The 26,403-nt window shown below is 35.9% G+C and overlaps 3 protein-coding genes and 1 pseudogene across 3 annotated transcripts; all 4 read right to left on the reverse strand.

Annotated features, from left to right (window-relative positions):
- Window positions 1–2,539: 2,539 nt before the first annotated feature.
- On the reverse strand, window positions 2,540–4,252 carry LOC145575063 (uncharacterized). The gene has a single exon (XM_081632993.1). The coding sequence runs from the start codon at window positions 4,250–4,252 to the stop codon at window positions 2,540–2,542; it is 1,713 nt and encodes a 570-aa protein (XP_081489119.1).
- Window positions 4,253–9,925: 5,673 nt separating this feature from the next.
- Window positions 9,926–12,847, reverse strand: LOC145576035 (uncharacterized). The gene is made up of 3 exons (XM_081633823.1): window positions 12,672–12,847; window positions 12,014–12,162; window positions 9,926–10,371 (listed from the first exon to the last, which is right to left on the reverse strand). Exons 1-3 carry the CDS (start codon window positions 12,784–12,786, stop codon window positions 10,294–10,296), a joined length of 342 nt encoding a protein of 113 aa, XP_081489949.1. The 5' UTR covers window positions 12,787–12,847; the 3' UTR covers window positions 9,926–10,293.
- Window positions 12,848–14,554: 1,707 nt separating this feature from the next.
- Window positions 14,555–17,449, reverse strand: LOC145576036 (putative glycerol-3-phosphate acyltransferase 2). Its single transcript, XM_081633824.1, has 2 exons — window positions 16,756–17,449; window positions 14,555–15,757 (listed from the first exon to the last, which is right to left on the reverse strand). The coding sequence occupies exons 1-2, from the start codon at window positions 17,365–17,367 to the stop codon at window positions 14,879–14,881; spliced, it is 1,491 nt and encodes a 496-aa protein (XP_081489950.1). The 5' UTR covers window positions 17,368–17,449; the 3' UTR covers window positions 14,555–14,878.
- Window positions 17,450–23,022: 5,573 nt separating this feature from the next.
- On the reverse strand, window positions 23,023–26,167 carry LOC145575064 (putative glycerol-3-phosphate acyltransferase 3 pseudogene; annotated as a pseudogene).
- Window positions 26,168–26,403: the final 236 nt, after the last annotated feature.

Here is a 26,403-nt window from a genome sequence, read left to right on the forward strand (position 1 = left end):
AAGGTATCTCAAGATGACATACGTTGACAACGGGTGCGGAGTCGGGGCTTGTGACGGCCGATACTTCAAAGCGGGCACAAGCGGAACCGACGAGATGAAGGCGTCTTTGGGGTCTCTTGGTTTGGTGGGGAAGCTTTAAAACAAGGCAAGCACAATATCTATAAAGGCTTAAACAACACACAAGTCTTAAAGCAATAGCAACGGGGTAGGGAGCTTAGATTCAATAATCATTCACTCCCTAAAAAGCTTTATATTGAATAAGTAGAGAATTACAAGTGGACGTTGAAACGACAGTAACACAATAATTCTCCCTAGAGCCTAGAAAGTAAAAAGAAAGACTTAAAAGACATTACATAAGGGAAAATACAAAGAAAAGGGAAGGGGATACATAAAGAAAGAGGCGGATTCTAACATCCTCCCCCACTTAAGCTGTCGACGACCTCGTCGACTTACAAACAAACTTACACTTAAAGGAAAAGAAATAGCAGCTTCACTCTTCGGTTGCAGGGGATGTTCTTGTCCTGGTTCTGATGTTGGCGCGGTTGCTGGTGTTACGGCTATCGTCTTCGGCATCTGGATGATATGGTTTGAGGCGACTAACGTGGAAAACTGGGTGTATCCTCATCCACGTAGGCCGTTCCACCTTGTAAGCATTCTTCCCAATCCGTTTGGTGATGCGGATGGGGCCTTCATATTTTCTAATCAGTCGACGATCCCTTCCTCTAAGAAACTTGAGTTGTTCTGGCAAGACTTTCACCATCACCATGTCCCCTACACTGAACTCCAACGACCTTCTGTTCTGGTCAGCCCACTTCTTCATTCTCTTCGATGCTCGCTCTAAGTAAGCACGGGCAACTTCCATGTTTTGCTGCCATTCTCGCTTGAACTCTCGTGCTTCGCGGCTCCTGCCCTCTTCGGATGTTGCTATGGAGTGAGGCAGTAGAGGTTGTTGGCCCATCACCAGCTCAAATGGGCTTCTGTTAGATGCGGTACTCTTCTGGGAGTTGAAGCAAAGTTGGGCAACGTCAAGGAGTTTCACCCAATCCTTCTGATTGGCGCTGGCAAAATGTCTCAAGTATTCTTCTAAGAGACCGTTGAATCTCTCTGTTTGCCCATCAGATTGAGGATGGTGGCTTGAAGACATGTTCAAGTCTGACCCCATTAGCTTAAACAATTCCGTCCAGAATATGCTCGTGAATCTTGTGTCTCGGTCGCTAATGATGCTTTGAGGCAAACCCCAATACTTCACAATGTGTCTGAAGAACAATGACGCCGTCTCCTCAGCACCGCAGGCCTTCTGCAAGGGAACAAAGGTGGCATATTTTGAGAATCTGTCGATCACCACCATTACCGTCGAATACTGATCTACTTTGGGGAGACCACTGATGAAGTCCATAGATATGCTTTCCCACGAACGTGATGGCACAGGGAGAAGGTCTAGGAGGCCTCCAGGTTTCTGACGATCCACCTTGTCTTGCTGACAAACCAAACAGGTCCGGGTGTAGTTCATGACATCTTCCTTCATCCCAGGCCAATAATACCCCATGGAGAGTAAGCTTAAAGTCCTCTTCCAACCTGGATGTCCCGCCCATAGAGTGTCATGGCATTCCTTCAACAACATTTTCCTTAGTCCTCCTGCTTTAGGGATGAAAAGCTTTGTACCTTTGGTGAAGATGAGGCCATCTTCCATCCAAAACCGTCTGGTCTTCCCCTCTTCAATCATCTTCATTATTGTTGTTGTCATCGGGTCATCTGGTAGGTAAGCTCGTACTTGATCCCTAACTGACGTGGCAATACTGCTTGCGGTTATAGGGGCCAGCTTGTACATTGCGGCAAGATCAACACGCCTACTCAGGGCATCAGCGACTTTGTTGCTTGCTCCCGGTCTATAAGTGAACTCCACATCAAAGTCGGCAAGGGCCTCCTGCCAACGAGCCTGCTTTCCCGTTAATTTTGGTTGGGTGAGGAAGTAGCTAGCTGCCGTGTTGTCGGTGCGAACAATAAACTTCGAGCCCAACAAGTAGTGTCTCCACCCCTTCAAACAATGCACAATAGCTAAAAGCTCTTTTTCTTGTGCTGCATATCTCCTTTCTGCCTCACTCAACTTCCGACTCTCATAAGCAATTGGGTGTCCTTCTTGGAGTAAGACCCCACCCAAAGCATAATCGGATGCATCTGTCTCGACTTCAAACGGCTTGTTGATGTTAGGGAGCGCTAGAACCGGCTCCTTCATTACTGCTTCTTTGAGCTTGAGGAAAGCCCCTTGTTGTTTTTCTAACCAATCCCACTTGTTGTCTTTCTTCAACAACTCTGTGAGGGGGCTTGCAATTTCAGAGTACCCTTGAATGAAGTGGCGATAGTAATAAGCTAACCCCAAGAACGATCTTAACTCCGAGACGTTCTTTGGAGCTTGCCAATCACTAATGGCTTGGATTTTCTTAGGATCCATTCTTATGCGGCCTCCGCCTACGAAATGTCCAAGAAAGCTCACTTCTTTCTTCGTAAAAGCACATTTCTTTCGCTTCACGAACAAATGGTGCTATCTCAATTTCTCAAACACCTTCTTCAAGTGTTCTAAGTGGTCTTCGAGGGTGTTGCTGAATATTACAATGTCGTCTAAGTAGACAACCACAAAATTGTCTAGATAGTCGTGAAAGACTTGATTCATCAATGTACAGAATGTTGTAGGAGCAGTTGTTAGCCCGAATGGCATGACCAACCACTCAAACACTCCGTACCTGGTGACGCAGGCCGTCTTTGGTTCATCTCCATGAGCAATTCGAACCTGATGGTAGCCGGACCTTAGATCAAGCTTGGTGAAGTACACAGCGTCTCCTAGCTGGTCGAACAAGTCTGCCACCAAGGGAATTGGATAGTGATTTCTCACTGTTAGCTTGTTCAAGGCTCTGTAGTCGATGCACAGTCTCAAACTCCCATCTTGCTTCTTCCGGAAAAGGACCGGTGCCCCATAAGGAGCTCTAGAAGGTCGGATAAATCCAGCTTCCAGCAACCCATCCAATTGTCTGCGCAACTCTACGAGCTCCGGAGGGGCCATCCGATAAGGACTTCTCGCGGGTGCTCTAGCACCAGGCACCAGTTCAATGCTGTGATCTATGGCCCTCCGAGGGGGAAGAGATTTTGGGAGCTCCTTGGAAAGGATATCTGAGTACTCCCCCAGTAACTCTCTTATGACCTCAGGGATGTCCCCCTCCTCCTCTTCATCCTTCATTGAGAGAGTAGCGAGGAACGTAGGCTCATTCCTCCTAATCCCCTTCTTGAGTTGCATCGCCGAGAGGAGGGGGCCTTTCAGTTCTTTCCCTTCTTCAGCTCGGGCGTGGGTGCGCAAGAGGCATGGTTGGTGGCTTGTCACAAGTAAGGACCCTAGGTGGGGCATCAGAACAGCCTTACTGGTGTGTAGGAAGTCCATCCCGAGAACCAGTTCGAAATCATCCATTGTTGCCACTGTGAAGTCCAGAGTCCCACTCCACTCCCCAATCTTAGTGTTCACATCTCTTGCCACCCCGCAAGTTGGTTGTGCTTCAGAGTTCACGGTCTTCATTCGGCCTCGACTATGCACTGCTTTCAGGCCTAATCTGTTTGCCTCCCGTTTTGTGACAAAATTATGAGTAGCTCCCGTATCAACCATCGCCCGGGCTTTCTTCCCATTTATCAAGACATCAACGTACATCAGGCTAGTGGCTCGGCTCTTATCTCCTAGCGTCTCTTTTCCCATTGCACACATATAGTACACTGCCCCCAACTTCGAGGGTTCTTCTTCGCTAACTACCTCCTCTTCTTTGTCATCCCCCTTGGTCGGTTCTGCGGACATTGAGGAGAGCTTCTTTTGGAGGTTGTCTATTTCCGCCTTGTGTTGGCACTCAAACCATTTATGCGGTCCGCGACAAAGTATGCAAGTGAGGGTTTTGTTCCAGGAGGATGAGCCGGAGGATCCACCTTTGTTTGTGGACGCCGCGACTCCGCTCCTCCGCGAGTCCTCTCCCCCACTCCTATATCTGTTCCCTACACTGTTCGAGCTAGCTTGAGAATTACCACTAGTGCTCTTCGGAGTACTTGAAGCTGACCCCATGTTTACCTTCTTCTGGTTAGGCACCCTCTCTGATGAGTAATCCATCAGCCTTTCAGCTGCAGCTATAGCACCTGATAAGGTATCAATTTTCTGGCGCCATATCTCCCTTTGGGCCCAATCTTTCAGACCTCGCACGAAGTTGAATAGACGGTCTTTCTCCGACATGTCATGAATCTCCAACATGCACGCCGAATACTCTTTTACATATTCTCGAATGGAGGTTTTGTGTTGTAAGGTTGCAAGCTTGGTTCGAGCAACGAACTCAGTATTCTCCGGGTAGAATTAAGCCATCAATTCTTTCTTTAGGTCATCCCAAGTGTCTACCGACGTCCTCTTGGCTTGGATGTCGGCGTACTTAGTGCGCCACCAGAGTTTAGCGTCGTCCACTAAATACATCGTGGCAGTATCTACTTTTAGTCCGTCCTCCAACTGACATATGCGGAAGTATTGCTCCATGTCGAAGATGAAGTTATCCACTTCCTTCGAATCTCTCGTGCCATTAAAGGTCCGAGGTTTGGGAGGTTTTATTCTAGCACCTCCACTTCCCCCGAGCCCTCGTTGAGCATGCATCAAGGTTGCACATTTGTCTTGTGCCTCATCAGCTAGGCTTTGCACAAAGTTAAGCTGCTCCGTCAACCCATCGACCGTCGAAGCAAGCCTCTCTATTTGCTCGGCTTGTTTTATCACAATATCTTCGAGCTTGGGCAACCTTTCTCCCAATATAGCCCACTCTTCCGACTTGCCTTCAAGCCATGCAAGTCGTTCTTCCCATGAATATTCTGGCGTCTCGTCGTGCGCCATTTTTCGAGCAACCTGGCTCTGATACCAACTGTCACGGTCCGAGAGTTTTGACACCAGATCGTGCGGCGCGCTCTTGTCTATTGGCGACAAGGACGCGAGCCTAAAGCGAGAGAGGTTCGTGAACACACAACAACACGGACCAAAGGTATCTCAAGATGACACACGTTGACAACGGGTGCGGAGTCGGGGCTTGTGACGGCCGATACTTCAAAGCGGGCACAAGCGGAACCGACGAGATGAAGGCGTCTTTGGGGTCTCTTGGTTTGGTGGGGAAGCTTTAAAACAAGGCAAGCACAATATCTATAAAGGCTTAAACAACACACAAGTCTTAAAGCAATAGCAACGGGGTAGGGAGCTTAGATTCAATGATCATTCACTCCCTAAAAAGCTTTATATTGAATAAGTAGAGAATTACAGGTGGACGTTGAAACGACAGTAACACAATAATTCTCCCTAGAGCCTAGAAAGTAAAAATAAAGACTTAAAAGACATTACATAAGGGAAAATACAAAGAAAAGGGAAGGGGATACATAAAGAAAGAGGCGGATTCTAACACCTAGCCTGCTATAATATATGTCTCATAAATCTCTACAAATGCATCATATATCTTGCTCGGGCTAAAGTAGGCTTTTCGGGTTGGGTTCGGGTTTTTGACAAAAAAAAAACGTTTTTAGGTTTACCCAAACCCACCCTATTTTTGGGCCGGACCAATGTTGATCACCTCTAATACAAAGTAAATTTGAGTGATTCTAAAATCGCCCTACAAAGAGAAGCATGAACTGGTGCCAATGCAAGAGTTCCTAAACTGAGGGTACGTCTAATTCATTCAATTACGCCACTCCGCCAATAGTCACAGTGCAATAATTACAGTTTCTAAGGTCAAGCATGCCGCTGCAACTTCCTAAACTCAAGTTCGACAATACAAGTTAAGAATTCATGTTCAATGTTTACCATACAATATTCAATCCCCAACAGTCACAGAAATCATCAAATCGCAGATACAAAATTGCAAGTTTTTGACATGTAAATCAGACCCTGCTTTTTTGGCAAATTTGTCAAAAAAAACCTTTTACATGAACCATTTTGCGAAAAAAAACTTTTTAAAAGCTTTTTAGTAAAAGAAAACAACCTAGTCCTACTAATACACTTAATTAACCTCTAATTTCTTATAATTAACCTCTAATTCTCATTTTACTACTTAATTTATAAATTAAAAAAAAAAAAAACCCCACCCCCACCACCAACCAGCCAGCCACCCCTCCCTCTCCCTTTCCCCCTCCCTTGACAGCAGCTCCCTCCCCCATTTGAGTTGCCGCCTTGAACCCCTACCGCCGGCCCGGCGACTGATATGTCTATTTTATATAGTGTTTTACCTCCGTCCCTTGGTCATAATTGGTAGTGTTTTTGGCTCTTTAGAGCCACTTTTATTACTAATGTGTTTTCTAGTGTTTTTGTAGTTTTGGTTGAGTTTTGTAGGGAATTATACTCTTGGAGCATTTTCCCGGGATTATATGAAGCAACTACGAGCATTGAAGGAGTACGACCATCTTTCATAGCCCAAGGCCGGTTAGAGTCATCGAACCGGTGAATAAGGGCTCGACTTATGTGAAGACGAGGCGTTGGACCGAATGATTAAAGCCCCAAGGAGGATATTTGGTTTGGGCCAAGTTACAAGCCCAAACAAGGAGTCCAAATCGCCCGAAGTGTCACCGTCCGGTGCAAGAGTCGTCGCCCGAAGGCGCGCCCGATCGGGCGCGAGAAGAGAAGCCCACGAAGAAAAAGGCGGGCCCGATCTATATGCTTACATCACTATAAGAAATATATGCTTTTTATGCAGAACCAGACTACTGTTGTTGTCAATATCGTCTTTGTCATGAAAATCCTGAATGCCCTTATAGTGAGTTTTTCGTGCGTGCTCCGGATGACTTTAGAGTCTTTTCATATAATTATGATCATATTCGGAAACGATTAGTTGCTAATGAAAGTTATTGGAAGGCTCTTGATGAAAAAGTCTATGGACACTATAATAATACGAATGTTATTGAGGATGAGGAACCATCGGTTATAGAATTTGTGGTTGAAAAATCATTGGTTGACGAATCAGTGATTGAAAAATCATTAGTTGAGGTTATTTGCGAGGGTAAAATTTCCAAGTGTAATCCAAATGACGATGATTTAGGTTTGGATAATCTTAAGGTGTGTTGCCGAATTTAGGGTTTCGGAGGGTGGCTGGACGTGTAGGTAGGTTACCGGAGGTGGAGGGTTTAAGGCAGCGCCTGAGTTGGGGGAGGGGAAAAGGAGGAGGGTGGCTGGTGGTTAGAGTGGTGGTGGTGTTTTTTTATTTATAAATTAAATAGTTAAGTGAGAGTACAAATTTCTGACGATTTTTTTAACGAGGATTTTTTCAACGAGGTTGCAAGTATTGGAAACACCAACCATGTTAAAATTGTCACCGTCCTGGGATTCTGCTTTGAGGGTCGACATCGAGCTCTTGTCTATGAGCTCATGCCTAATGGATCACTTGAAAAGTATCTGTATGGAAGAAACAGCCAACCCTCCCTATCATGGGAAGAATTAGCGATTGGAATTGCAAGAGGGCTAGAGTACTTGCATCGAGGTTGTAACATAAGAATCCTTCAAAATATGTTTGAGTTCTGATGAGAGGAAGATTAAGAAGAAAATGATTTTGGTAAGCTTGTGGAGCATGATAATGGAGTGGTAAATCATCAAAATCGTCGAAGTAGTCGGGACATTCATCGTCAAAATCAAGGTACCCTGGATGTAATCCAAAGAGTCCAGGGAAGCCACTATCATGACAGTAATATCAACAAAGGGGATCTAGAAAACCTGAAATCGATGCGACCCAAATGACAGTAAGAATTGGAGAGGTCAATTGATTGAAGAGGGAAAGGGGAAGTTTGAGAACGGAAAACCCTAATTTGCATTGTTGATTAGCAGAATCGACAAATAGAATTAGGGTTTTCCGATCTCAAACTACCCTATTCCCTCTTTTTCCTTTAATGTAACACAGTGTTATCCAAATGACGATGATAATGAGAAACTAAAATAGAATTAGAGAAAAGGTAGTGAAAGAAAGGGGAAGGGAGAGAAGACAAGAAAGAATACGAGTTGCCGCCGTGAAAGAAGACTGCAAAAGCTCGATGTCTAAGCCTTATCTTCTCCATTGTGAGTCTCTGCAAAAACTTATACTCGTATGTACTTATATACCCACTTCGTATTAGATCTGAAATTTATATAAAAATAAAAAATAAAAAAAAAATAAAAAAAAAGTTCTAGGTCTTTGTTTGTCAAACTTGTATGTTACTCCGTATACTTCGTATATTGTTTAAAAAAAAAAATTGTCTTTTATTTTCTAGCTTTGTATTCTCTTCATTTTTAAATATTTGCTCCATTTCTTCATGCGCGGAGTTTTAGGAGAAATTGGAGAAAGTAATAAAATATGGAGATAGTGGATAGTTGAGAAAATAAAAAATTGTAAAAGCAAAAGTAGTGAAGAATAGGAGGAGAAAGAGTATTAAATTGGGTCCACCAAGTGTGAGAAATGAATTAAATATTATAAAAGCTTTCCAAAAACGAAAATGGAACAAGTATTTAAATACGGCTGGAAAAAGAAAGTAGATCAAGTATTTAAAAATGAAGTGAGTAATAACCTTCTGTCTCATACAAGTACTTCGTACTGTAATTTTTAACTTTTGACCACAAAAAAAAAATTGACAAGACAAGTACTCCCCTATTTCAAAAAAAAAAGACAAGTACTTCCTTCGTGTTTTTTTAAGTGTTACAGTTTGACCGGCACATAGTTTTAGACAATTTAATTGACTAAAATAAAATAAGAGGTAAGTGGAGTAGTTGGAGTATAAAAAAATTGAAAAAAAGAAAGATAGTACCCGTAAGAAAAAAATAGTGGGGTTAATAGTTTATTGAAGGAAAATGTTATACATAGCCCTTAGGGTTACATATAAGCATTGAATTTACACTTGAAAATCGTAAAAAGTTAATAAATCATGAAAATATGAACACTAATTACACTGATGTACGCGTGTTTTTGTCATGAATTCTTAATTTTATACAATTTCCAAGAGTATATTTAATGCTTATATATAGCCCTTAGGGCTACATATAGCATTACCCTTTAGTGTAAAGTAATGAATGTGAGAGAAAAGATATAATAAAAAAAGTAGTGTAACACTTAAAAAAAACACGGAGGGAGTACTTGATTTTCATATTGATGCTCAAAATTTAAGAATTTTTAAGTACTTGATTTTCATGAATTTTGGTGCTACTTATAAATTGTCATTAATATAGAGTATTGTACATTAATGTGGTCAAAATAAAATAGCTTTGACCACAATTTATGATTTATATAATCAAAATAAATTAACAAGTTTGATCTTTTTGTTCAACAAAAAAAAACAAGTTTGATCTTATTAGATTCCCCTAATGACAAATATCATTTTTTTAAAAATTTTACTTATACATAACCGAAGTTATTAATGATCAAAGATGTTCATTGGAGACCGTGTAAATGCAAAGTGAGTCGAACTTTTAAGAACGGATGAAATACAAAGCACAAACTTCGTATAATCAAGATAAATTTAGATTTATATCAATGCATTTTAAAATGCTATCTTATTTTATGATAACATAATAAAGTATGAAAGTTGTGTAAATAAAAAATAGATACGGAGTACTTTGTTATGTGACAAAGAGAGTAGATTGCTTCCTCCTTTTACAAGGATTTTTTTCCCCTCTTTTTTACTCCGTATGTTGTCATAGGAGGATGTATGATTTTCAATCGATTTTTTAAATCTCAATAATTTAATGAAGAAATATGAAATCAGATGCAAACACATTGAAATTATACAAAGTAATACGAAATCTGAAAGTTTTTAATTTGATCATGAAATTTGTGCTGATACTCCAATTTTGAGATTTACCAAACTTAATACTGTAAAGATCATTGTGAATGTTGTATGACTTATTATTATTAATTTTCCTTTTCAAGTAAAAGAAAAAAAAAACAAAAAGAAGCAGAAGTTCACATAAACTGCAGAAAAAAAACAGCTAGAACTAATATCTTGGTATGCTTATTCTGATAAAACATAGTACGGAGTATAATTCACCACAATGGTAGGGAAAGTTTTAAAAAACAAAATAAGATCAGTAAAGCGTTGTTTTACTAACACTGATAACCATCAATTATCAAAATTTCCTATTGAAAGCAAAAACCCGATCCAAATAATCAGGAACAAGGTTGAAATTAATGGCAATAATCCTAAAGTGCCAAGTCTCGTCGTCAACCAGGTACAATTTTGATTCAGACAGGTGAAAAGCAACCTTGAATTTTTCAGCATCAATTAGGAACACTGCTAATTAGAGAGGACCTAAACTTTCACCATGTCAGATCGTGGCCTCCAAAGTCCTACTCTGTATTTGTGGGCATACTTCAGTATCAGCTTCCTCTGACAAGCAAAATGAAAATTATATCAATCTTTTGTTTTGAAAATTCATGGTAAAATAAAATTACTCCTTTAATCTGGAAACTATTGTCAAGTATTTAGAAATACTTCAGTTCTAACATTTTCAGATTTCCTAAAGCCATCAGAAATAATTTGAAGGTGGAGACTCTGGAGAGACTGAGAGAGGATGGGAAGAACTAAAGGGCACAGGTATTACAGCAGGTTTTTTTTGCTGCATTAGTGAAACGTGATAACTGGTGCTGCAAAGAGAATAGAAGGTGTACTAGAATAATAAACCAAACTCATGCATAAAAAGATTATCCATCAAACAGTTTAGCTAGTTAGCATGATAGAAATATCATAAATCTTATAACTAATTGGACCATTAGAGCATCTTGACCCTGAATAGAACCATATTACCAAAATTTAGGCCTGTGAACACTGAAGAACCATTCTTGCATCGATATCATTGCAATTTAATGCATTGGTTAACCCCAAAAGGCACCCCAAAAAAGAAACAGCCACTCATAAGATACCCAATTCAGCACCTCCCAGCCCCACAATCAGCATTGAGTACTATTGTTCAGAAACTCGGATAAGTATTGACAAGGAAACAACAGCCAACATTTTAAGTGTCTTTAGAGATACAGAGTATGAAATAACTTTATAAAGACCAAAACAATTGTAACCATATGTAATTAAGATTTCAAAGAACAGAAGTGCTTCCCATTCAGAACTCCTTCCTGCTTCCCGCAATTTAATCTCAATATTCCATTTTCAAGTGTAGTTCAAATCATAGCTAAAAGCCTACAATATAACAAAGCCTAGTGTAAATTCCGCTACAAATACATAAACGGGTCATTAAAATGTCTAGATTTCTGATTTGTTGTAAGGTAACCAATCTTTGCATAGCTAAAACAATTTAACTGGTAAAATTCAATATGTATATCACAAACAATGCTTTTGGCTTTTTCTTCAACACTCACCCTTTTCTTCTTTGTTTCTATATTCCACGGGAATCAAATTTCCTAGAAGAGTGCTTTAGACATAAGTGTCTACTGCCAGTCACAGCAAATAGTAAACTCGAATACCAACATTCAGCACATCAATGGATGTGTGGGTATACTATGACGTATGATCCAACATTATACCCTTACAATAGTCTTAAATCAATTAAACTTAGTTCTTCACTATAAGCACCACAGATATGGAACTAAATTTATCTATATAAACAATGCTGCAATGGGAGCTCCAAATAGCTACAAGTTAGAGCTACATACGGAAACTCAGCCTCTAAGAAATCATCCTCATCTAATTAACTTGTACTTGTGAAACATAGTCTAGAACAAACTCCAGAGTACAAACATTTTAAAATTGGTTCCAGTTTTAATAGAATATTAAATAAATCTACCGTCAAAACCATTATAGCACACAGCAGTACTGCAAATCTGAAATTATAAACACCATTGCTACCAATGATTGAAGTAATCAAGACAGTGAACCAGCAAGGAAGCTGAGAGATAAATACATAACCAAAGCACAAAATCGGTAAACAATGTGTTAAACTCAACTCTAATACAATGTAACAAATGTAATTAAAATTGCACAATCTCTCAGCAACAAAGGTATCAAGAGAAATACTTACATGTTTACATGGAATTTCGAGCTTCTTGAGCTTAAGAGTACGAACGACAAGCAACTTTTGAAGGTCCCCAAACTCAGACTCAAGCTTCCCCACATGAGCCTCTACTCCTTTCCCTATCCCATTCAAAAACTCCGGTATTCCAACCTTCACTGCCATGTCAAACCACACATCAATCCCTCAATTAAAAGTTTAACCAAACTAATAAAGGAAAATCTCTAATGGAGTAATGGGTTCTGTACAAAATCCAATTGCATTTCCAAAAATAACGAAGCAAAGTCCACAAATTATAATCTGAAAGAGAAAATATTATCTCACAACAAAGACAAAGGAGACTTATTTCTCATTCTTCTCTGATCTTAGCAAATTGAGCAACTAAAGAAAACACAACTAAAATGAAAATTGTGCCCTTTTCAGACTTCTAACACCAAAAACATTACTGATCAATATTTCAACCCAAAAAAATTGAAAATCAACTATGTTAAAATCAAGCTCAAAAACCCTAAACCCTAAACCCAAAACCAGTAGAAAACAATTTTAAAAAATGAAATCTGGGTATTCCTCTAATTAATCCAAATTGTAAATTCATAACAAGATTTAACTAAAAACCAACAAATTAAGAGAAGAAAAAAAACAGAAATTAATTTTTTAAATTTCGTACCTACATAAGGAGACGAAGTGGAGAAGAATCTAAAAGATGGAGGAACGAAAGCTGGAATTGTAGTAGGTGATGGAGAAGCGAAAGTTCTAGAGACTTGCCGCCATATTGAAATCATTTCGCTTCTTCTTCGCAACTATAGCAGAAGCCCAGAATTTTAAGGTCACTGCAATTTTGCGTACTTAGAAATTGAACAAGTTTAATTGGGGTTTTGCCCTTTTCTCACATGTTGATGACGAAGATGAGTGTGAAAATTCTAATACGACGTCGTTTCAGTTCACTGTTTTATTTTTTTTTTTTGGTTTTGTTCCTTGGTTTAAAGCCTCAACTTCTCATTTTTACTTGCTCCACTAGTCCACTTGTTTGGAAAAAAAAATGTCAATTAACCTACTTAAAGATTAAAAGTTGACATATCATTAGTTAATAAAAAATTAGTTAATCGACATAATTATCAAAGATAATAAGTTTTTTTTTTTTACAATGTTACCAAACAGAATTCCTCTTTTATTTTTTACAATTACTCGTTTTAATATGTTCTATTTAAAAATTATTACTTCGTTTATTTTTACTTCAGTATAATCCTGTTATTGTTACCACATGTACATACGGATTATAAATGTAATTCAGTTAAATGATGAAGTAGTCTTGATTCATGTTTTTAAAATATCTATAATTAGAAATATTAATTATCAATATCGTGATTTAGGCCCTGTTCTCTTCACCTTAAAAAAATAATATTAAGTAATTATAATTTTAGTTCAGTAAAAATAAGTTCAGTTCAGTAAAAATAATTTCAATTCAGTAAAAATAAGTTCAGTCAGTAAAATTCAGTTTTCTTAAAGAAGAATTATAATAGAAAACCAGTAAAAATAATTTCAGTTCAGCAAAAATAATTTCAGTTCAGTAAAATTAATTTAAGTTCAGTAAAAATAATTTAAGTTTAACAAAGATAATTTTGTTTCAGTAAAAATAATTTCAATTCAACAAAAATAAGGTGAAGAGAACGGGTCTTACAGCAACAAAGTCAAGGTGTTGAAAGGAGTATTTTGAAAGAGATCAAGTGATAAGGCATGAAGAGTTCAATAATGTATAATGTTTTATTGTTACTAATTACTATGATAGTTTTCTTTATAAGTCGAGGGTGCTTATTTTCTTGATTCCATAAATTATGCTGACCTCATGATAATTGATGTCTTAATTTTTGTTCTCTAAGAATGAGTAATATGTACTCTGTACAAAATAAGTGGCCTTATTTTTCTTAGTTTTTCTTTATAAATTGAGGGTGCTTGTTTTTCCTTGTTCCATAAATTGTTCTTAATTTTTCATTATGAACTTTACTAAAAATTTGAAAAATATATACTCCGCACAAAAGAAGTGGCCTCACTTCTTTGCAGACACTCTAACTTTCATACTTGTCTAGACATATAAGACCATTATAGTTTAAACAAAACTAACATTATTTGTTTTTATTATAGTTCTAACACTTTGACTTTAACACTTGTCTAGACATAACAATTATACTACCTTCGGTTCGCATTACTCGATCTCAACAAAGGAATATTTTATTTCTCACAAACAATACCCCTTTGTTGCGAATAATACAAATTGGAGGTAGTAGTTGAATTATTCACACAAGTACAAATTATAAGAAGTTGATATTTCGAAATTATATATTCAAACAAATCTATGATAAGATTTATAGTTGAAGACTGATGAAAAACTAGGAAGACCCATTAGAGAAATAGAGTAGTAAGTAGATTATTACATTGACAACAATCACTCAGTACTCCTTCCTTAGGAGTATACCTTTGCTTTTTAATAGTAGCACATCAAAATAATTAAGAGGTTGCTTCCTACCATTCTTACATGAACATTGCACATTTGCACTCAATAAAAATTTATTACGGAGTACACCAAAAAATATACAAGTACTTACATGAACAAAGTATCCATATTACACATGTTTTTTTTTCATGAATATACAAAGTACATGATTTGGATGATAGAATTTTTATAAGTAAGAGAGAGAAAAAAAAAAAGTTTTTACAATTTTTCTTTTAAAAGTAGGTGCTTTAGGTTTTAATGACACAATAAATACACCATCACAAAATGAGCCCAATTGGCACCACTTATATTTTTGTCACAACTTTATGCAATCAATGCTTTTTTTTTTTTTTTTTTTTTTTGGCTTGCACTTGTTTTATCCCCACTTAATGATAAAGCCCATTGTTACCAGCCAAAACCAAGTACTTATCTTTCCTTGTTAAGCCAGTACACGTATAACTTAGTGATTTACCAATCACATCTTGAACATAATTAGCAACTTCAAATCTGGTTTTCCCACCACTTCCACAAGTCCATTCCTTAGGTAACTTGTCAAGGAATTTCACGTGATATGAAGGCCACGGGTTCATCATAAAGAAGAACGGATCAAAGGCCTTGATCCCACTCGCAGTTGTTCCATAAAACATGCTAACGTCTACTTGTAGAGCAATAGGATTAATATCGTCACTTAACTCTGCAAACAAGGGACTAAATCTTAGCAAATAAGGCTCCCTACACGTAGTCCCTTCGGGACACAAAATAACGTTCCTCCCTTGGCTTAACACCTTGTACATGATCGCGGCATCCTTCTCCCTATCCCTTGTTAGCTCAATTGTATCAATCGGACATAGAAATTTGGACAATTTGCTTATGCTATAGGTAAGCGTGAAGAGATTCATTCGACATATGTGTGAGACGTAGACTGCATCGAGTAAAGTTTTGTGATTGCATACATAGATCATTCCTTTTGAATTTTCGGGTTTATTAGTGTACTTAGGGTTGTCTTTTGAAGGAGTATAAGGATAGCGTAGTCCAAGAAAGGCCGCGATGGGTGAGCATACTTCGTGAGGTAGCAAAACAGCTACCAGTACTCTTGTGATACTAAGGATAATCCCAAATGGTAGCCACATAAACATAGTAAGGGTGTCTAATGGTGTGGGCATAAATGCTAGTCTACCATCATGAAATATCAATGGTTTAGGGTATTTTTCTCTTGGAAGATTATTCCAACTCTTCTTATCATCCTTGCTTACCAAATAGACATCCTGCACATATAAAAAAATAAATAATTAATTACCATTGATTTTAGATTTTAATCTAATGTTTAAAAACTTGCATAAGCTTATGTGGGGGGCAAACAAGGGCTTCATCAATGTATTGTAACCACTTATCAATCAACTACTAACTTAATTATCAACCACATTAACTAGTTTATGACCCTTTCATTTATCAAGACAACTCACAAGCAATTCAATTTTTAACTACTACATACTTCATCGCATTTTAGTTTACCCATTTTGACTTTCACAACTACTCACATAAGTTACATTGACTTCATTTTGCGATTTACTTTTAAGAAAACACATACTTGAGTGGCAGTGGCGAATGCATGGTGATTAAGTGGGGTCCCTTGACCCCACTTGAACATGAAAAAAAAATCCTATAAAATTAAGTTTTTTTCCCGATAAATCAAAAATTGCTTATATTTTTATGAAATGTCCCCATTTAAATATATCAATTGCATTTTGACCCTCTGAAGTATTTTTTTCTGGATCTGTCATTGTTGAGTGGGGTCTTGTTTAATACACCGACATTTATTTTCCAAACATCAATGTTTAAAATTGTTTGAAGTTATGATTTGGCAAAAGCGGCTAAATAAAATGTATTAATCAAGAGATATATACTTGTTAATTCTTATATGGAGATATGGAAATTAATAATTCAAAACTTGCGACCATGAATTATATATTGATTATATATGCTTAAAACTATTTGGAGAGGTTAATGATGAATTTTAACATAACATGCACTTTTACTTATTAGAAAAAACACCTCTATTACTTTGCATGCATGCATATATATGAAGTATCCATATTAGCATCCTCTTATTCTTATTTATGAAAGAGAGCCCTATTTTCATTCACCCAATTTAAAAGAGTTAAGTATTCATATGAAATGCATGTTATTTATCCTTATTTTTAGTGTTGAAGATTAGTTCCCAAATCTTGAACATTTTTACAAAATATTTGTTAAAAGCATTTACCTTTAAAATGTTGAAAGGGCGAGTTTCGTAAGATTTGGTGAAGCCACAAATCCCAACATATTGGCTTTCTTCGGACATCATATGTGAAAAGATTTTCTCTTGCTTATTTTTTCCAATCTCCGATTTATCCAACAAACCTGTGTAATATCCACTAATTACTCCAATTTCTCGCCCAATAATATCTTCAACACCCAAAAAATCCATTAAAAATCCCTCAACCATTACCTTGGGCAATTTTGTCACTCCCACCTTCCTACCAAACTTCATCACCACTTCAAGGCTTTCACAACCAATATTTTCCAAGAAAAATTTTGGCAAAACGGTTTTTCCTATCTTAAAACTCTTTTTCTTAATGCCAAATAAGCAAATAAAAACCATGATTTCGAACCTCAAATCTTCGTCTAGGATGCACAAGAATGGGTACATGAGGAGCAAGATTAGGGCTCTTATAGGTCCTCCGCCTTCGAAAGCCACTAACATGAAGTAAGGAAACATGGAAGATGATTTTAATAAAATGTCTTCCATACTAAAAACTAATGTGTTTTTTTGAAACATTTCATCATCTTCCTCTACTTTGGTTAAAGAAGTGAAATTGTGATAATTTTGTTGCATTTTGTATGTACTTAATTGGTTCAGGTAATTTGTGTAGTGTTGTGCACACTAAACTGTACTAGCTTGCTAGATATGGTGTCATAGAAATCGTTAAACCCGTCCCATCTTTATATAGGTACATAATAAATAGAGATATATAACGACTAGCGAAATTTGATTAAAAATATATGGTTTATATTTTAAACCTCTTTATTACATAAAAATTTCTAAAAAATTATATACTTCCAAAAAGATGTCGGTCTCATCACATTATTAATATATTTTGGGTCCTACTGAGTAAATTTTAATAAGTACAAATAAGATAAGATGAGTGAAAATCATAAATATATACGGAGTAAAACACACCATAACATATAGGAGTAGTCAAACAGTTTATAATTTGATTTTCTTATTTTTCAATGGCTAGTATAAGCATATATTTGAAAATTATACTTGAAATAGAAATATATATTAATAATATAAATTCCCCATTACAATGAGCATTCATACAAGAAATTCTCCACTTGAATGGGTTACAATTGTCTCATTCTAAATGTTAATTCCAATTTCTAAGTTTCTAATCTTGCAAATATATATATATATATATATATATATATATATATATATATATATATATATATATATATATATATATATATATATATATATATATATATATATATATATATATAAATTCTAAGTTTCTAATTGATCGTATATCTACTATTCCTTATGTTGAAAAATAGACCTCCCAAGTGTCACCACATTTAAGTGTCCTATATTGATTGAAGAAGAGAGAGTTAATCACTTTATAAGGCTAATGGGCTACTCCCCCTATTGCCATGTGGTTCGTTTTGGGATGAAACCTCCTTTGAAATTGTGAAGTGGACTCTTTCTCTTAATTTGCGGGTGCAGCTCAGACTCATATTTAACACCAGTCAATCTCCTGGTGTGTCCTTAGTTTATGTTCATTTATTGATTAGAATTCACATCAAAGTGATGTGTATATTTATTAATGTTTTTTTGGTTAAAAATAGTTACAATTAGGAAGGAGGGACCGATTTATAGAACTAGAAGGTTTTTCTCGATCACCAAATTGTTTATAACTACAGTATAACTCTTTTTTGGTGAGAAATTAATGTTGATTAATGGTTCTTAAAGTTAGTTGTTTGGTGAGCTATTAGGTCAATATATCGTAGGTAAATCCAAAATAATCCATAAAAGGGGACTTATGGTGTGTTCACCTTTTTTCATACTTATTTCAATTTAACAAGTTTTGATAAGGGTTAATAGTTAAGTGATGACGAAAACAATTTCAAATAAGTTTAGGGTTCGTTTGTCATTATTGTGGTTTTCTGTTTTTTGGTTTTTTGTTTTTCAAAATCATATGGTGCATGTCATAAAATAAATCAAAAATTAGTCAAACTTATTAAAATCATGATAATTTTGAAAACTGATAACAGAAAAGTAGAAACACTTTTTTCTTGTTTCCTATCTTGGTTTTTTGTTTTGAGAAAAACAAAAGACAAAAAATAAAAAACGATGTCAAACAAGCCCTTAGTTATTAGGTTTAGATAAGTGAAAACAAGGTGAATAAAATACATCATAAATACACGTCATATGATCAAAAGGCGTGTTATTATATCCATTGTTGCTATTAATTAATGTTTAATACGAAGTATATGTTTATTATTTGTATTTTTCCTCCGTCGCCCATTATTTATTAGGGCTATATGTATATCATTTAATTTACAAATAATAGCATAATGTATACCTTCAATGTTTTTATGCAAAATCTAGTAGCAAAGTTAAGGAACGTACATAGACGTATAGAACCACATACATAATAATATGTTATCTTTCTTATTTGTTACTCCCTTCATTACGAATTACTCGCAATAATTATTAAAAATGGTCGGTACACATTACTTGCAACAAACTTATTTCTTTCCTTTTATGGTAAATTTTTTTGTGTGATTTTACAACATTACCCTTACTTTTTATTCTAAATACCCTAATTAAACTACTGATTTTATCTTATGAACTTAAACCCTAACATTGATTAACTTATGCATTTCTACCAAAATCATTCTCCTTCCATCTAAATTCATCATCACCTTAATTGGCAGCCACCACCACCACTACCACCGGATCTCCACTCCATTTACCCAGTTCATCTCCCCCGGTCTCCACTCTACCACCGATCTCCTTCGCAACCATGGCGATCGCTCTCATCGCCGGAACTCACTGTCGATGCCCTCTTGCTTGTCGTCGCCTCCGTTTTCTCTCTCTTCCTTTTCTTGTTGTTTTGTCACTGCCGATGTGGGTTCATGGTTTGTTGTGGGTTCGCTAATTTTCCAGATCTGACGGTTTTCTGGGTTCCATGGATTTGTTGAGGGTTCGTTGGGTGGTTCGTGGGCTTCGTGGTGGGTGGTTGGTGATAAGTGGTGGTGCTGGTTTGTAATTCGTGCTGGGTGGTGGGTTGTGAGTTTCGGGGTTGTGGGTGGTGGATCTGGGTTCGTGGGTTGTGAGTTTCGGGGTTGTGAGTGGTGGATCTGGGTTCGTGGGTTGTGAGTTTCGGGGTTGTGGGTGGTGGATCTGGGATCGTGGGTTGTGAGTTTTGGGGTTGTGGGTGGTGGGTGGGTTGTGGGTTTCGGGGTGGGTGGTGGTGGGTTGTAGTGGGTTCGGTGGCATCGCGGCTTCGCGAAGGGTTCGCAGGTGGTGGTGGCACTGGTTCGTTGATCGTGGGTTCGTGGGTTCGCGAATGGTTCGTTGGGTTCATTGGTTCGCTAGGTTCGTTGATCGTGGGTTCGCTGGTGGTTTGCTGGGTGGTGGTGTTTTCGTGGTTGTGGTTTTGCTAGGTGGTGGTGGTTTCGTGGTTGTGGTGCTTGGTGTTTAGGTTTTGTTTATTTATTTATTTGATTGGAGTAATACTAAGCACATCCCCTTATTTTCCAATAATTACACTTAATATATTTTGCCTAGGAGTCCGCAAACGCCCTCTTTATTGCGAGTAACTCGTAACGGAAGGAGTATAAATTATCAATTTATTTTTTTTAGTTTCGCCGATAATAACACTAAGACTAGTGCGTCTATCACTTTCTTATTTGAAAATGCTAGAATGAAATATCATTATGATCAATTAAACACGATATATATGAGAAGCTTAGCTTGTTTTATGATTCTCTCCTATCAAAATGAAAATTTCTTCTATTAGATATGTAGATAGTTAGATTGTGACAAAACAAGATTAAGTGACCTTCTCTATCTTTTAATTAGAAAAGTTTCTCTTTTTATAAGCTACGTAGATAGTTAGAATACTCCCTCTTTCCAACCTGCTCATGATGACCTATGAACCCCCCTCTATCCTCCGCCTCCCACGCACCCATTCCACTGCAAAATATTCAATTATTGTGGGATTAATTAATGTACTCCTTCTATTCCTATTTTATTGCTTTATTTGACTTTTTACGATTTCCAAAACACATGTTAAAAAGCTTATATATTCATTTTTGTACGCATAAAAATTATAAAAAGTTGATATTAATAAAATATGCATAGAGATGTATCAAACAAAATCCTACTTGATTATATTACCTCTTGTAGAATAATGGGAATTAATGGTCAAAACTTTTAAAATTTGACCCAAATTTTGGCAATGGAGCAAAAAAATAGGAACAGAGGGAGTAATAGAGAAAATGGATGATCATGCATTTGTATTAATTGGTATACTCAATCATACCATTCATTCATCCATATGTGTCGCTCAAGCTAAGGGTGGTCCAAAAAACAAATAAAGAGCAGACAATGAGATCTGATTAATACGTTACGTATATGACCACATATACAGTACATGAAGATGAGTATAAATAAAAATTAGTTACTACTGGCCAGACAATACGTATGTAGGATAGGGTCATTATATATTATTCTGATATACTTCTACAATAATACAGTGAAATAGTATATTAGTTAGGTTTGTTTGAAAATTAAATCAATGTATTTATAGATGCTACAGTATCATTTAAATTATATTTGTATAAGTATAAAATAATAGGCCAAAATTCATAAACCAACATTTAATAACATGAAATTTAGAATGTTTTATGTGTCAAAAGCTGGATTTTTAGTTCTTCATTCAATTATAAGAAATTCTTTATCATTTAATCTTTTATATGATTACAGGGTCATTTAACCACAAACCCAATTCTCAAATCTCATGTTTTTTTTTTTTTTTTTTTTGTTTGTTTGTTTTTTTTTTCTATAATTAACTTCCACTTCTCCTTTTTTTTTTTAAATTCCACATCTCCTATTGTTTTTCTTTCTAAATATACATACTACATACATATACATCATATTGTGCGTTAGCACGCATACACTGTAATTACATACATTGACTTAAAAGTCAATGCATTTTGTGACACGATAAAAAAAAATAAAAAAAAACAGAAAGAATAACTAAAAAATAATAATATAAGTTGGGTGTTGCGTCATTAGAGATGTGTTAAAAAATAATTTTAATGTATACAAGGTCACTACTTCAAATATTGATAAATGATACTAACTATTGTTTATTTTTTGTGTTAAAAAATAATTTTAATGTATACAAGGTCACTACTTCAAATATTGATAAATGATACTAACTATTGTTTATTTTTCGTTACGATGAAAAAAATACTAATCAATAATATTATGATATGACGCCACATTACTTTAAACTTGCATAAATTCCTAATAATAACGATATGTAGGGAGATAGTAAGCATCGTCAATTTGTCATTGAGTTTAACCATCAGTGTAAATGATTGAACATGATATACATAGTATGTTATTTATTTCATAAATATATATACTCATTTAAATCAGTCTTTTTATTAGCTAGGAAATAATTGACCTTAATTAATATGTGAAACAAAATTGATTAAAGAGAGGAATGAACGAGCGACCAAGAAAATTTGGCGCATGGACCTACATGATATTTATAGAGTGTATAGACATGGACTTCTACTTCAATAAGTTACCCCATGTATACAGGTTAGTGTATAAACCCTTTATTGTAGGACATAAGATCAAGTGCTTGAAGGCTACGTGAATGGGCTATATTAAGAGCTAATTATTTCATGCCTTTTTTTTTAATGCCTTTTCTAGTATGAACAGTATTGTATTTTCATGGACCTAGTATAAATACAACACGACCCACTCTTGTACTGTACAACTCACAAATTATCATACAATTAATACTTACAAGTATAACTACTAACTACTTTATACATACATTGAGTACTATTGACAAATACACAAGTATTCCGTATAAGTTTCTAACCATGTTTCGATCTAAAAAAAAAAAAGTATTCAAACCATGTAGTAATTGGTTTAGCGGTATAGGTATTATCATAATCATGTGGTTGTGAATCTTGTGATATCAATACCTCGCTAAAGGCAACTTGAGGGTCGGGCAAGGATATACCCAACAATTGAGCAAATAGTAGTAAAAAATGTAAAATATATAAATAACTAGAGGGAGTACATAATTTGTTCACAAGAAAATTTAATTACATTGAATTTTATTATTATAATTCAAAAGTATTATTTCAATACATTGCAACATTCATATTCGATTCTAATTACAGTTAATCAGTATTATTCCAATATATTGCAACATTCAAATTAATATCTTCAATCACCAGTGTTACCAGCCAACATCATATACTTGTCTTTCCTAGTTAATACCGTGCATGTATATCCTAATGACTTTGCAATCTCAGCTTGCACATAATTAGCAACATCAATATTGGACCTACCACCACTTCCACAAGTATGAGATTTAGGTACATTTTCAAGTAGGCTAACATAGTAATAAGGATATGGATTCAAAAGGAAAAATATTGGATCTAATGCTTTGATTCCACTCGCCGTTGTACCATAAAACATGCTAACTTTAACCTCTAAGGCCACCGGAACAATGTCATCAGTCATCTCCGCGAATAAGGGACTAAACCTTAGCAAGTAACGCTCTCTACACGTAGTCCCTTCGGGACAAACCACAACACTGCCTTTGCTTAACATTTTTTGCATGACTTTTGCGTCTTTCTCCTTGTCCCTTGTTAGGATAACGGTCTTTATTGGGGTGAGAACTTGGCTTAATTTGCTAATGCTATAGGCAAGCGCGGTTAGAGGGACTTCACAAGCGTATGATATGTAGATAGGATCAAGCAACGTTTTGTGGTTACACACGTAAATTTTGCCCTTGGAATTTCTATTTTGGTTGGTTGAGCTATTTAATATTGTTTGTGAATTGGAACAATTTTTTGACGTTAAACCACTTGTTCCAAGGAAGGCTAGTATTGGAAGGGAGATTTTGAAAGGTAAGAAAATTGAGATTATGATTCTTGTGATGCATAGGATCGCGCCGAAGGGTAGCCATATGAGCATGGTCAATGAAGCCATAGGGGTTGGAAAAAATGCTAACCTTCCATCGTGGAATATCAAGGGTTTAGGGTATTTGTCCCTTGGAAGATAATTCCATTTTTCCTTATCAACTTTTCTCACCAAGTAGAAACCCTAGCATAAAAATGTAACATTAGAAAGAGAGTTTGAGTAGCTAATCAAACATTTAAGAGGAGAAAAATACATAGTCATCATTTGTCGATATCTCAATTAGGTGTACCAATACTCCTACATACTTCATCAAATTAAACTACATCATACAGTGTAATTCGTAAATTTCTTTAGGTTCTTATAAATTTCATGAATGTTTCAGGAATTATAAAATAGTATAACTAGCTAGTAAGTATAATTTCATTCAAGTTATAATCAAGTGAACAAAATAGAATTTTAAATTAGATCATCATCCAATTATAATTTTTGTTAATACGAGCGAGTAGCTGAGAAGAAGTCTTTTGTACCTTGGACATTTCAATTAATTGAAAGTGTAGCAGTGGAACTAAACATTATTGCCATAAATTGTAATTTCTAATTTCTAATAATAAAGAGGATAACTCCTCTACGTATCCTCTACGTATGCATAAAGATTTATGATACCTTGAAGGCTTTTAATACTAGTCTAGCTAGGCAAAATATCCACCTCTGATCTTTTTTTGGTTTGATCAAAATTTAACCTTATTAAATTTTTTGTACACTACTTGATGGACATCATTAATTTCGTATTTTGTGTACTTTCCAATTTGTTGTTGTTTTTAAACGTTTGTATTTATGTAATTTAGCAACAAATGAACGCTAGTAAAAAACTAGGTCCGGTCTATTTGACCTGGCATGATGCACATGTATTTATTATTTGATCATTTCGAAGATGAGCAATATTTGCTTAATTAATGGCATAATCTCACATTCATTGCTTCTCACTGGCATCCTTATTTCTTTATTTACATATGTTGAAACCCATTATAACCCACTTGTGAGTTTCCCACATTGGAGAAAGAGGAGAGTTAGTTCTACTTTATAAAGTAGAGGAGTTACTCCTACTATTGCCAATTGGTTTTAGTATGGAATCTCTTAAGCCTTGTTTGTGGACCAAATTCTCCTATTCTTTGTTCGGGTTTCCCAGACCCATTTCATATTCTCTCGAAATTTAACAACATACTTGTATATTTTATCTAAACAACTTAAATATTGAACTTATGAATGAACCTAAGCTAGCTTTAAATGAGTAAAGATCAAGTACTGATGGTGGGGCAATTGGGCAAATTGTTAAGCATATGAATAATAAAAATTCTTAAATGAACCTGGTTCCGTTTTATGAATAAAAAAAAAGGTCACTGTAATAAAAAAAAAAGGTCACTATGTTGAAATAAAAGTCATTTTGTAATATATAGCTATAAGAGGTTAATTTTTTTTAATGAAATATTTATATATTGGTCAATATGAATAATAAAGGTTCTCTCAAAAAAAATATGAATAATAAAGGTCACTATATTAAAATTAAGGTCATAACGTCGTATTCAAGTTCACAATAATATTAAACGTTATACAAGTTTTAATAAAGGTTACTATGTTAAAAATAAGGTTACTATGTTAAAAATAAGGGTCACTATGTTCAATATAATGTCAGTTACGTGTATATAAATCTCGGGTCCACAATAATATTATTGTGGACCAGGTCCACGCAAGTCTTTCTGTATGAATAACATACCTTGCAATTTGTAATGAGTTGGTGATCTTTAAATGTTTTCTCACACCCTGATATTACAATAAAGTTTTCCTCCTTGCAAACTAGACTTGTAATTTCCTTAATTACACCCTTTTTTCTTTCCATCAAACCTAAATAGTACCCTCTATATACCTTAATCTCCCTTCCAACAATTGTACCAATTCCCAAATATTCTTGCAAGAACGTCTCGACCATAACCCTAGGGAAGTTAGTTACTCCCACCCTTTTTCGAAAGCTCGTGAGCACCTCGAAGCCTTGATATCCCACATCTTCCAAGAAGAATTTTGGCAAGACTGTTCTTCCTACTGATTTTCGGGCACTCCTTTTAACCCCAACAAAACACACGAAAACCATTATGTTTAGCTTCCATTCTTCGTCTACCAAGCAAATTAAAGGGTACAAAAAGAGCAATAAAAAAGCACGTAAAAGACCTCCGCCTTCAAATGCCACCAACATGAAGAAAGGGAACCATGAAGAAGATTTTAGCAAAGTTTCCTCCACATTAAAGACCAAAGTATGGTTTAGTAGCTCCTCTAACCGCGAGGGTAGACAAGTGTACACATGAACTTTTTGTGACTCTATCTCATGAGAAAAATTAATAGTATTCCTAAGCTTCTTACATATATCCAAGAAACACGACGTAGTTGCTACCATTATATTTTGTTGTGGTACCTTATCAAAATCAAATCTAACAATTTTTTTGGTAACTGAAGTTACATAACACGTTGTTTAGGCTTAGATTAATTATACGCATATATAAAGGACTATGTAGAGACACGGCCGTTTTCAAACCTCAAATCTATATCAAACTTTCAAAAGTGAAAATACCTAGTTAGTGTCTACAACTATAGACAAATGGACGCTTGATCTGTCTTAACTTGTGATTAAGA

Source organism: Chenopodium album, chromosome 13 (genome assembly GCF_948465745.1).
Source record: "Chenopodium album chromosome 13, dcCheAlbu1.1, whole genome shotgun sequence".
NCBI lineage: Eukaryota > Viridiplantae > Streptophyta > Magnoliopsida > Caryophyllales > Amaranthaceae > Chenopodium > Chenopodium album.

Coding starts and splice junctions, on each gene's coding strand:
- LOC145576036 (XM_081633824.1), bottom strand. CDS start 17,367: ATGCAACAAAATTATCACAATTTCACTTCTTTAACCAAAGTAGAGGAA. Junction 15,758..16,755: donor GCCCTTTCAACATTTTAAAG/GTAAATGCTTTT, acceptor TTATATGTGCAG/GATGTCTATTTGGTAAGCAA.
- LOC145576035 (XM_081633823.1), bottom strand. CDS start 12,786: ATGATTTCAATATGGCGGCAAGTCTCTAGAACTTTCGCTTCTCCATCA. Junction 12,163..12,671: donor CACTTCGTCTCCTTATGTAG/GTACGAAATTTA, acceptor TTGACATGGCAG/TGAAGGTTGGAATACCGGAG. Junction 10,372..12,013: donor TCGAAATTCCATGTAAACAT/GTAAGTATTTCT, acceptor TTTGCTTGTCAG/AGGAAGCTGATACTGAAGTA.
- LOC145575063 (XM_081632993.1), bottom strand. CDS start 4,252: ATGTCGGAGAAAGACCGTCTATTCAACTTCGTGCGAGGTCTGAAAGAT.